This window comes from Prunus persica, chromosome G6 (genome assembly GCF_000346465.2).
Source record: "Prunus persica cultivar Lovell chromosome G6, Prunus_persica_NCBIv2, whole genome shotgun sequence".
Taxonomy (NCBI): Eukaryota; Viridiplantae; Streptophyta; class Magnoliopsida; order Rosales; family Rosaceae; genus Prunus; species Prunus persica.
Window position 1 is genome coordinate 23,534,340 of NC_034014.1, and position 11,325 is coordinate 23,545,664.

The following is an 11,325-nucleotide window of genomic DNA, read 5'->3' on the forward strand; positions in this document are numbered from 1 at the left end:
GTGTCTTTCTAAACCAATAAAATGAATCACACTTTGGATTCTTGTGGACAAAAATCAAAAGATTCACCGACAATATTCTCAAAGTAGTGGAAAGACTTATTATAATTTGGTTTTGTGCTAATTTAGAGGGTGCGCTAATGACAAAGATGACAAAGAAATGAGGAAGCAGCACAGAACCACATAGTAGCAATGTGAAAGTCACACTCGTTTTTGAATTTCAGCCTTTACATCACCAATGAATTGAGATAAATTCTTTTGTGATGATCCATTTACAGCTAATGCATCCTCCAATGTTTGCTTAACCTTCTTGCTCTGCTTCTGCAATCCATCACCCAATTTTCCACTCATCAGACGGTTGATCTTCTCTGCTACCTCCACCCTTGTGATGGGTTTCACCCTATCACAGAGATTTAATCCAATCCCCCAATCATCAACGACTAGTTTCCTATTGGTCACTTGATCAGTCCACAGAGGGAAGCACAGCATGGGAACACCACACCACATACTTTCAAGTATTGAGTTCCATCCACAATGAGTCAAGAACCCTCCTGTTGCTGGATGTGAAAGCACCTCAATCTGAGAGCACCATGGCACCATCAACCCTCTATCTTTAATCTCATTCTCAAATCCAACAGGTAGGATATAGGTTTCATCATAACTTGTAGTATTAGGGCGAAGTACCCAGATGAAACTCACTTTACTAAGCAAGAGCCCATGAGCTATTTCTTCAATATCATTTTTAGTAACTAGAACATAGCTACCAAATGAAACAAACAAAACTGAACCATTAGGCTTGGTGTTGAGCCATTCTGTGCAGTCAAACTCTGACATCAGATTGGTGGCCACAATACTTTTTGTGGGATTATTGGGGGAAACAGGGCCAATTGCATATGTGTGTTGCTTCTCTTGCAAGGCTGAAAGGGTGTTTGATTCAAGTTCTTGTACTGTATTACACAAAATAAAATCTGCCCTTTGCACTTCATGGAATGCCTTGTGTAGGGCTCGGTGCATCGGTGTTGATATATCAGCTTCTTGGAGGTGTGACATCAAGTCCTTTGGTTCAATAGCCTGCACCCCCGGTATATAATCAACGGTGTCCTCTCGATTATCTAATAAATCAACCAAAAAAATTGAGATTCGTAATAGGATGTTTTCTCTTGTCAAAATGTCAATATGAAGTATTGATCAGTGAATTCTTTTAAAACTTGTGATTCTAATTGACAATCTAGCAGCATAACATGTAAGACGTGAGAACAAGACCGCCATGTAAGAATGTAATGTTATCAAAGCTCAAGCGAATTTATGTGAAAGTTATTACATACCATGTGAACCATAATGACCACGTTCTCTGAGGAGGTCCAAGTGATAGTAGATGCTTAAGACTAGAGCTGGTTCAGTCCAGAAGGAAATATTGACAAGGTTGTATTTGTTGGCTATGGTTGCTGACCATGGGTGGAAGGTATCAACAATCAAGCAAGTGACCGAGGGGTCAGATTGGACTAAATTTCCAACAAGTTCATCAACATGGGCAGGGAAGACATACAATAGGCCCTCAACAGCTTGGTTGTGGTTCTGAAATCGGTTGAAGGCTAGTGGAAAACCATCACTCACGGTCTTGTAGCGTATGTCTAGGCCGGACTTGCGTGCTGTGGCAAAGATGTCATCTTGATCTTCAGTGTCATTGGGTTGGGATTTGGATATCTGGTGGTGAATGTGTTGGGTGTTGACAAAAGTGATGGTGAAACCATTTGATGCAAGCTTCATGGCCAGATGGGTATGTGGGAGAAGATGGCCTTGGAGAGGCATAGGCACCATGATAGCATGAGGCTGTGAATGCTTGTCCTCCACGGCTCTCTCAGTGTGTGCATGCATCTCTCTATGTCTGCGAGTATGTGGTCATTTATCGGCGCGAGAGAGAGGGTAAGTGCTGAAATCACAAAAGCTAATGGACTGATGAAAGAGAAAGCACATCTTTTGCAATGTGTGGTCAGATGAGGTGAACTGCTTTTAGCACATGGTGTGGGGCTAATGTTCCAACTTCCCACAAACTATTTTTAGAATTTAAACAAACAGTATCTTCTTTCATCAGAGACTGGAACTCAGCTCAATAATATTGATTTAAAACATGATAATAGATCCTCAGATATGCCGCATTCTTGTGTATTTTGGATTTTACATTGCTAGTGAAGCGTTTTATGCTAATGATGATCTAATGACAATGAGATGATGAAGCAGAAGCACAAGATTGTGGCAATGCGGAAGTCAGTTTCGTGTCTGAACTTTGGTCTTTACATCACTTATGAATTGAAAGAAATTCTTCTGTGATGACCCATTTAAAGCCAATGCACCCTCCATTGTTTGCCTTACATTTCTTATCTCCTTCTGCAAACCATGGCCCAATTTTCCACTCATCACATGGTTGATCTTCTCTGCCACCTCCACTCTTGTGATGGGTTTTACCCCATCACAAATATTCAGTCCAATGCCCCAATCATCAACTACTAGTTTCCTATTAGTGATTTGGTCAGTCCATAGAGGAAAACACAGCATGGGAACACCACACCACATACTTTCAAGTATGGAATTCCATCCACAATGCGTTAAGAACCCTCCTACTGCCGGATGTGAAAGCACCTTAACCTGAGAGCACCATGGCACTATCATCCCGCTGTCTTTAATCTCATCGTCAAATCCAACAGGTAGGATATTGGATTCTTCATAACTTGTAGTGTCAGGACGAAGTACCCAGATGAAGCTCACTTTACTAAGCAAAAGTCCATGAGCTATTTCCTCAATATCTTTTGTAGTAACTTGAGCATAACTACCAAATGAAATAAACAAAACTGAACCATGAGGCTTGGCATTGAGCCATTGAGTACAGTCAAACTCAGACATCAGATTGGTAGCCACAATACTCTTAGTAGTTTTACTGGGGAAGACAGGGCCAATTGCATATGTGGGCTGCTTCTCATGCAAGGCTGAAAGGGTCTCAGATTCAAGTTCTTGCACTGTATTAATCAAAATAAAATCTGCTCTTTTAATTTCATGGAATGCCTTGTAAATGATTCTGAGCATTGGGGATAATAAATCAGTAGCTTGGAGATGTGACATCAAGTCTTTTGGTTCAATTGCCTGCACACCCGGTATGTAATCGATGATGTCCTCACATTTATCTAAGAAGTCAACCCAAAAAAACACAGATACATGTAGTTATATAACTTTGCTAATGTTCATGTTTAATGGCTTAGATTGACAATATGAGACTTCACGTTCTCAAATCAAATCAAAATTTCGACCAAAAAAATATTTCAACTAGAAATCATTCCATATGTAACTTAAGAAAAAGTTGTTGAGATTTATGAGAGGGTGCATACCATGAGAACCAAAATGACCATTTTGTCTGAGGAGGTCCAAGTGATAGTAGATGCTTAGGACTAAAGCTGGTTCAGTCCAAAAGGAAATGTTGACAAGGTTGTACTTGTTGGCTATGGTTTCTGGCCAGGTGTGGAAGGTATCAGCAATAAAGCAAGTGATTGAGGGGTCAGATTGGACTAAATCTCCAACCAGTTCATCAACATGGGCAGGGTAGACATGTAAATGACCCTCAAGAAATTGGTCAAGGTTCTGAAATCGGTTGAAGGCTAGTGGAAAACCATCACTCACTGTTTTATAGCGTATGTCAAGTCCGGACTTGCGCGCCGCGGCAAAGATGTCATCTTGTTTAGTTTTGTTGTTGGGTTGGGATTTGGTTATCTGGTGGTGAATATATTGAGTGTTGACAAAAGTGATGGTGAAACCATTTGAAGCAAGCTTCATTGCCAGATTGGTAAATGGGATAACATGGCCTTGGAGAGGGAGAGGTACCAAGATTGCATGAGGCTTTGTGCATTGATTGTCCTCCTCCATGGCTCTGTTTCTGTGTCTGCTTGAGGAAGTAGGCAAGCTCTAAAATCACAAAAATCTGATATGTAGCCAGATGACTCCCATTCAGTCAAGTCAACTATTTTTAGCAGATAACATGAAGTGGTGTATTATTTTTTATTTCTATATGGTAAGACAATATTCCAAATTTCTTGTAACCTCCGGTTTGCTCCATAATTCAACAAGTTGCCTCACCTCACCTCCTTTTATTCTCTTTTTTGAATAAACAACCCAATAAACAATTCAGTGGGAGACAAACTTGGACCGCTCTTTCACAAGGTTCACTAACCACCAAGGCAACTACAAAAAGAACCCAACAAAGACTTCATATATATATCCATTTAACTCCCTCATCACACATGGAACCCATCAAGATAACCCTTTTCATATGCCACTTACGTGCTAATTTGAAACACAATTTCTTTTCAAGTTACAGATTTTTTACACCTATAAATTGAAACACAATTTATTTTCAAGTTCATGTGGTTGTTTCCATCTTTCTAAAACTAAAGTGACCATGATGAGGAAGTCATATTCGTGTCTTTTGTAATTTTCCAATCATCAGATTGGTTGGTAGGCAGTACAATCATGGATTCTGTAATTAGTATAATCAGCCACTTGTAGCTAATGATATCCTCTTTACACGTACGTCTTAAATTATTAAAACTTGACATCTCATATCTGTAATTAGGCCAAAGTACGATTTTAATCCGTGTAGTTTGATTGAAACTTCACTCTAATCTATATAGTTTCAAATTTCAATTGTTGTGATTTTAATTCAAAACGGAATTCAAGAACAATGACTTATCTGGTGAATTATTTCGACATAATTACCACGCATCACTTTTCCATTGCAAAAGGGAGGGACTTGTGTTGCACCAAAATCATACTTTGGCAATCTCATTGATGAAGTTAAGGGGTGATTCACTTTGTTTCAGAAGATTTGTCTTTCTTATATTCCTAGATGTTGTAATATTGTAGCTCACAAACTTGCTGCTCATGCTATTCTGCACTGGATGAACCCCCTTGAATTTACTCAATGGAAATATTATCCTATTTTTCACCCCGAAAAAACAATATTCATACTTCCGCCTAATAATTATGCAGTAAAACTCCAAAAGTAAAATATATATGTAAGATTCCTTTTGTCTGGTTATATCATCGATGGGTCCCTTGTCATCACTGTGACTATTATTAGACATAGTAATAATTCAAGCACATCACCTAAGCTGTATAGGGATCTGGTTGCTATATAGAGCTGTTGGCTAATCTTGATGCTTCATGCCCTGCTCTGAGCTCCAAAGTGTTTGGGAAAAATCCTTTTAATCTCTTCTTTTTCTTTTCTTTTCTTTTCTCTTTGGTTTGAACCTTCTCCCAAGTTTGAGCTGCAGATATCTTGCACTTATAGGTCATCTCTCTCTTTCTCTCGCTCTCTCACTCACACCCACAGATGGAAAACAATACATCAAAACATCCTCATGCTGTCATATTTCCCTACCCTCTACAAGGCCATGTAATCCCAGCCGTCCATCTTGCCATAAAGCTTGCATCAAAAGGCATCACAGTCACCTTTGTCAACACTCAAGCAGTTCACCACCAGATAGTAAAGTCCCACGCCATGGAAGATGATAATATTTTCAATGGGGTTCGTCAATCTGGCCTAGACATACATTATGTAACAATCAATGATGGCTTCCCGGTCGACTTCGATCGATCTCTCAACCACGACCAGTTTTGGGAGAGTGTTCTACATGATTTCCCGGCTCATGTTGACGAGCTTCTAGCAAAACTAGTCCTCTCCAACCCACCAGTCAATTGCTTGATATCAGATACTTTCTTTGTGTGGCCAACAATCATAGCCAAAAAGTATAACCTAGTCACTGTCTCATTCTGGACCGAACCAGCTCTGATCTTCAACCTCTACTATCACGTAGACCTCCTCAACAAAAATGGTCATGGTCATTTTACTTCTCATGGTAAGTACCCTTTTCTCCAAGTAACTCTCTCATACATAACTATCTCTTATATCCGACAATACAATAATACTAGCTAATCATCACTGTTATTAAGGATCACTGACTACAATATTGTGGTCCAGATTGACAGTATATCAACATAACATATATATCAAATATCTAGCATGACAACATTATTTCGTATTGATGTATATTTTGTGTGTGTAATATTAGCTAATCCTCGCCAAGACACCATCGATTACATACCGGGTGTGCGTGCAATTGAACCAAAGGACTTGTCATCGTACCTTCAACCTAGTGATTACACTTCACCAGTACACCGCATCATAGTCAAGGCCTTTGAGAAAATTAAAACCGCAGATTTCATTCTTTGTAACACAGTCCAAGAGCTTGAATCTGAGACCGTTTCAGCCTTGCAAGAAAAGCAACAAATATATTCAATTGGACCAATATTTCCCACCGGGTTCACCAAGAGCCGTGTGGCCACAAGCCTGTGGTCCGAGTCAGATTGCATCCAATGGCTCAGCACTAGGTCACGTGGCTCAGTTTTGTACGTGTCATTTGGTAGCTATGCTCATGCTAGCAAAAGAGAAATCGAGGAAATAGCCAATGGGCTTTTGCTCAGCAAAGTTGGTTTTATTTGGGTACTTCGTCCTGATATAGTCAGCTCTGACGAACCCGAAATCCTACCCTTTGGATTTGAAGATGAGATAAAAGATCAAGAGCAAGGGTTGATTGTGCCATGGTGCTCTCAGATTGAGGTGATCTCACACCCTGCAATTGGAGGCTTCATAACACATTGTGGATGGAATTCAATATTGGAAAGCATATGGTGCAATCTTCCCTTGTTGTGTTTTCCTTTGTTGACTGACCAATTCACTAATAGGAAATTAGTGGTTGATGATTGGAGGGTTGGGCTTAATCTTTGTGACCAAAAACCAATCACAAAGGAGGAAGTGGCAGAGAAGATCAGCCATTTGATGAGTGGAAAATCAGCTGATGAATTGAGGAGGAATGTCAAGGAGGTCAGAAAAGCATTGGAGGGTGCATTGGCTATTGGTGGGTCATCACACAGAAATCTTGATCAGTTCATAGATGGTGTGAAGGCTAAAGTCCAAGAGAAAACTGGGTTTGGCTTCAACAACACTGAAGTTTCCTAGTTTTTCAAAAATTCCAAATACTATATTTTGTCGATTGGATTTGATCAAATTATAAATATAAAAAATTGTAAGAACATGGTCTCTAGGTTTTTGTGAAGAAAGTAGTTTTGGTTTGTTTTATCGATAAATTATGGCCTACTGTGCCTCTTACGTAAACTGTTTGTCCATCCCATCCCATGAATGGAAAGATTGCACTCGGTGTGTCGCTTTGTGGTTGCCTTCAGTCACATTTCCGTTTTAATATTGAAAAATCTCAACTTATTGATTTCATCATAACTTGTAGTATTAGGGCGAAGTACCCAGATGAAACTCACTTTGCTAAGCAAGAGCCCATGAGCTATTTCTTCAATATCATTTTTAGTAACTAGAACATAGGTACCAAATGAAACAAACAAAACTGAACCATTAGGCTTGGTGTTGAGCCATTCTGTGCAGTCAAAACTCTGACATCAGATTGGTAGCCACAGTACTTTTTGTGGGGTTATTGGGGGAAACAGAGCCAACTGCATATGTGGGTTGCTTCTCTTGCAAGGCTGAAAGGGTGTTTGATTCAAGTTCTTGTACTGTATTACACAAAATAAAATCTGCCCTTTGGACTTCATGGAATGCCTTGTGTAGGGCTCGGTGCATCGGTGTTGACATATCAGCTTCTTGGAGGAGTGACATCAAGTCCTTTGGTTCTATAGCCTGCACCCCGGTATATAATCGATGGTGTCCTCTCAATTATCTAATACATCAACCAAAAAAATTGAGATTCGTAATAGGATGTTTTCTCTTGTCAGAATGTCAATATGAAGTATTGATCAGTGAATTCTTTTAAAACTTGTGATTCTAATTGACAATCTAGCAACATAACATGTAAGACGTGAGAATATGTTGGGTGTTGACAAAAGTGATGGTGAAACCATTTGATGCAAGCTTCATGGCCAGATGGGTATGTGGGAGAAGATGGCCTTGGAGAGGCAGGCACCATGATAGCATGAGGCTGTGAATGCTTGTCCTCCATGGCTCTCTTTGTGTGTGCATCTCTCTATGTCTGCGAGTATGTGGTCATTTATCGGCGCGAGAGAGAGGGCAAGTGCCGAAATCACAAAAGCTAATGGACTGATGAAAGCGAAAGCACATCTTTTGCAATGTGTGATCAGATGAGGTGAACTGCTTTTAGCACATGGTGTAGGGCTAATGTTCCAACTTCCCACAAACTATTTTTAGAATTTAAACAAACAGTATCTTCTTTCATCAGAGACTGGAACACAACTCAATAATATTGATTTAAAACATGATAATAGATCCTCAGATATGCCACATTCATGTGTATTTTGGATTTCACATTGCTAATGAAGCGTTTTATGCTAATGATGATCTAATGACAATGAGATGATGAAGCAGAAGCACAAGATTGTGGCAATGCGGAAGTCAGTTTCGTGTCTGAACTTTGGTCTTTACATCAATTATGAATTGAAAGAAATTCTTCTGTGATGACCCATTTAAAGCCAATGCATCCTCCATTGTTTGCCTTACATTTCTTATCTCCTTCTGCAAACCATCGCCCAATTTTCCACTCATCACATGGTTGATCTTCTCTGCCACCTCCACTCTTGTGATGGGTTTTACCCCATCACAAATATTCAGTCCAATGCCCCAGTCATCAACTACTAGTTTCCTATTAGTGATTTGGTCAGTCCATAGAGGAAAACACAGCATGGGAACACCACACCACATACTTTCAAGTATGGAATTCCATCCACAATGCGTTAAGAACCCTCCTACTGCCGGATGTGAAAGCACCTTAACCTGAGAGCACCATGGCACTATCATCCCTCTGTCTTTAATCTCATCGTCAAATCCAACAGGTAGGATATTGGTTTCTTCATAACTTGTAGTGTCGGGACGAAGTACCCAGATGAAGCTCACTTTACTAAGCAAAAGTCCATGGGCTATTTCCTCAATATCTTTTGTAGTAACTTGAGCATAACTACCAAATGAAATAAACAAAACTGAACCATGAGGCTTGGCATTGAGCCATTGAGTACAGTCAAACTCAGACATCAGATTGGTAGCCACAATACTCTTAGTAGTTTTACTGGGGAAGACAGGGCCAATTGCATAAGTGGGCTGCTTCTCATGCAAGGCTGAAAGGGTCTCAGATTCAAGTTCTTGCACTGTATTAATCAAAATAAAATCTGCTCTTTTAACTTCATGGAATGCCTTGTAAATGATTCTGTGCATTGGGGATAATAAATCAGTAGCTTGGAGATGTGACATCAAGTCTTTTGGTTCAATTGCCTGCACACCCGGTATGTAATCGATGATGTCCTCACGTTTATCTAATAAGTCAATCCAAAAAAACACAGATACATGTAGTTATATAACTTTGCTAATGTTCATGTCATCATGCTGTGAATCTAGTAGACTAAACATTCGAACAAGACTCCACGCGATCAGATGGTTTAAACTTTAGATTGACAATATGAGATTTCATGTCGTCAAATTAACTAGAAACCATTCCATGTATGAGTTAAGCAAAAGTTTGGGAGATTTATGAGAGGCTGCATACCATGAAAACCAAAATGACCATTTTGTCTGAGGAGGTCCAAGTGATAGTAGATGCTTAGGACTAAAGCTGGTTCAGTCCAAAAGGAAACATTGACAAGGTTGTACTTGTTGGCTATGGTTTCTGGCCAGGTGTGGAAGGTATCAGCAATAAAGCAAGTGATTGAGGGGTCAGATTGGACTAAATCTCCAACCAGTTCATCAACATGGGCAGGGTAGACATGTAAATGACCCTCAAGACATTGGTCAAGGTTCTGAAATCGGTTGAAGGCTAGTGGAAAACCATCACTCACTGTTTTGTAGCGTATGTCCAGTCCGGACTTGCGCGCTGCGGCAAAGATGTCATCTTGTTCAGTTTTGTTGTTGGGTTGGGATTTGGTTATCTGGTGGTGAATATATTGAGTGTTGACAAAAGTGATGGTGAAACCATTTGAAGCAAGCTTCATTGCCAGATTGGTAAATGGGATAACATGGCCTTGGAGAGGGAGAGGTACCAAGATTGCATGAGGCTTTGTGCATTGATTGTCCTCCTCCATGGCTCTGTTTCTGTGTCTGCTTGAGGAAGTAGGCAAGTTCTGAAATCACAAAAATCTGATATGTGGCCAGATGACTCCCATTCAGGCAAGCAACTATTTTTAGCAGATAACATAAAGGGGTGTATTATCTTTTATTTCTATATGGTAAGACAATATTCCAAATTTCTTGTAACCTCTGGTCTGCTCCATAATTCAACAAGTTGCCCCACCACCTCACCTCCTTTTATTATCTTTTTTTGAATAAACAATTCAGTGAGAGAAACTTGGACCACTCTTTCACAAGGTTCACTAACCAACAAGGCAACTACTAAAAGAACTCGACAAAGGCTTCTTCACACATGATTGATGGAACCCATCAAGATAAACCCTTTTCATATGGTTCACTGACCAACAAGACAAACTACAAAAGGAACCCAACTCTGACCAAAAAAATACTTTATTTAATATATTCGGACAGAAAAAAAGGACTCAACAGATGAAGTAATCTTGGATTTCCTTCAGTTAAATCAATTCATTAGATAATCGATGCTGTCCTCACGATTAACTAATAAATCAACCAGTAAAAACATAAGCATGTAAATAGTATCAATAAGTTATTGTCGTCAGACTGTCAATCTAAACTAAAAAAGTCGAGCAAGACTCAACAGAATCAAGACTTAAGGAGATTTAAATAGGGATAGGTACCATGATTGCATGAGGCTTTGAATTGTCCAAGCCAAATTATGTTTTCGGTCCATCTAGGATGGGCAAAGTTTTATTTTGGTACATGTAATTTTAATTTTTGCAATTGTTGGAATGCAAATTGAAAGACATTTGGTTATTTTCATCATATTTCAACGGAATTAGCAAGTATATGAGGTTTTTTACACCTCTAAAAGTCTAATTTATCCTAACATATGCAACTTACGTGCTAATTTGAAACACAATTTCTTTTCAAGTTATAGATTTTTTACACCTATAAATTGAAACACAATTTCTTTTCAAGTTCATGTGGTTGTTTCCATCTTTCTAAAACTAAAGTGCGTGCTAGTATTGGCATCATAGAGTTGCTGGGTTGAAAGGCCACCACCGTCTCTTCAGGGAGTGTCGGAAGCGGATGGTCTTCCAGGACCACCAAACTATTAAACTAATGTTCTTATCTATATTTTGTACTAAGTTAGCCTCTCCACTTGCTTGCTT

General features: G+C 39.4%; 4 protein-coding genes across 5 annotated transcripts; 1 reads left to right on the top strand and 3 right to left on the bottom strand.

Annotated features, from left to right (window-relative positions):
* On the bottom strand, positions 42–8,192 carry LOC18773501 (UDP-glycosyltransferase 86A1). 2 transcript variants are annotated; one of them, XM_020565200.1, is made up of 3 exons: positions 7,933–8,192; positions 1,323–1,715; positions 42–1,109 (listed from the first exon to the last, which is right to left on the bottom strand). In XM_020565200.1, the coding sequence occupies exons 1-3, from the start codon at positions 8,081–8,083 to the stop codon at positions 199–201; spliced, it is 1,455 nt and encodes a 484-aa protein (XP_020420789.1). In that variant the 5' UTR covers positions 8,084–8,192; the 3' UTR covers positions 42–198. The 2 variants fall into 2 exon arrangements, with proteins under 2 accessions (XP_020420789.1, XP_007207842.1); XM_007207780.2 differs by lacking the exon at positions 7,933–8,192 and having other exon boundaries at positions 1,323–2,150.
* LOC18774731 (UDP-glycosyltransferase 86A1) lies at positions 2,246–3,939 on the bottom strand. Its single transcript, XM_007206646.2, has 2 exons — positions 3,375–3,939; positions 2,246–3,173 (listed from the first exon to the last, which is right to left on the bottom strand). Exons 1-2 carry the CDS (start codon positions 3,904–3,906, stop codon positions 2,263–2,265), a joined length of 1,443 nt encoding a protein of 480 aa, XP_007206708.1. The 5' UTR covers positions 3,907–3,939; the 3' UTR covers positions 2,246–2,262.
* LOC18773623 (UDP-glycosyltransferase 86A1) lies at positions 5,182–7,272 on the top strand. Its single transcript, XM_007205055.2, has 2 exons — positions 5,182–5,897; positions 6,111–7,272. Exons 1-2 carry the CDS (start codon positions 5,372–5,374, stop codon positions 7,055–7,057), a joined length of 1,473 nt encoding a protein of 490 aa, XP_007205117.1. The 5' UTR covers positions 5,182–5,371; the 3' UTR covers positions 7,058–7,272.
* On the bottom strand, positions 8,296–10,356 carry LOC109949495 (UDP-glycosyltransferase 86A1-like). Its single transcript, XM_020565201.1, has 2 exons — positions 9,615–10,356; positions 8,296–9,384 (listed from the first exon to the last, which is right to left on the bottom strand). Exons 1-2 carry the CDS (start codon positions 10,144–10,146, stop codon positions 8,474–8,476), a joined length of 1,443 nt encoding a protein of 480 aa, XP_020420790.1. The 5' UTR covers positions 10,147–10,356; the 3' UTR covers positions 8,296–8,473.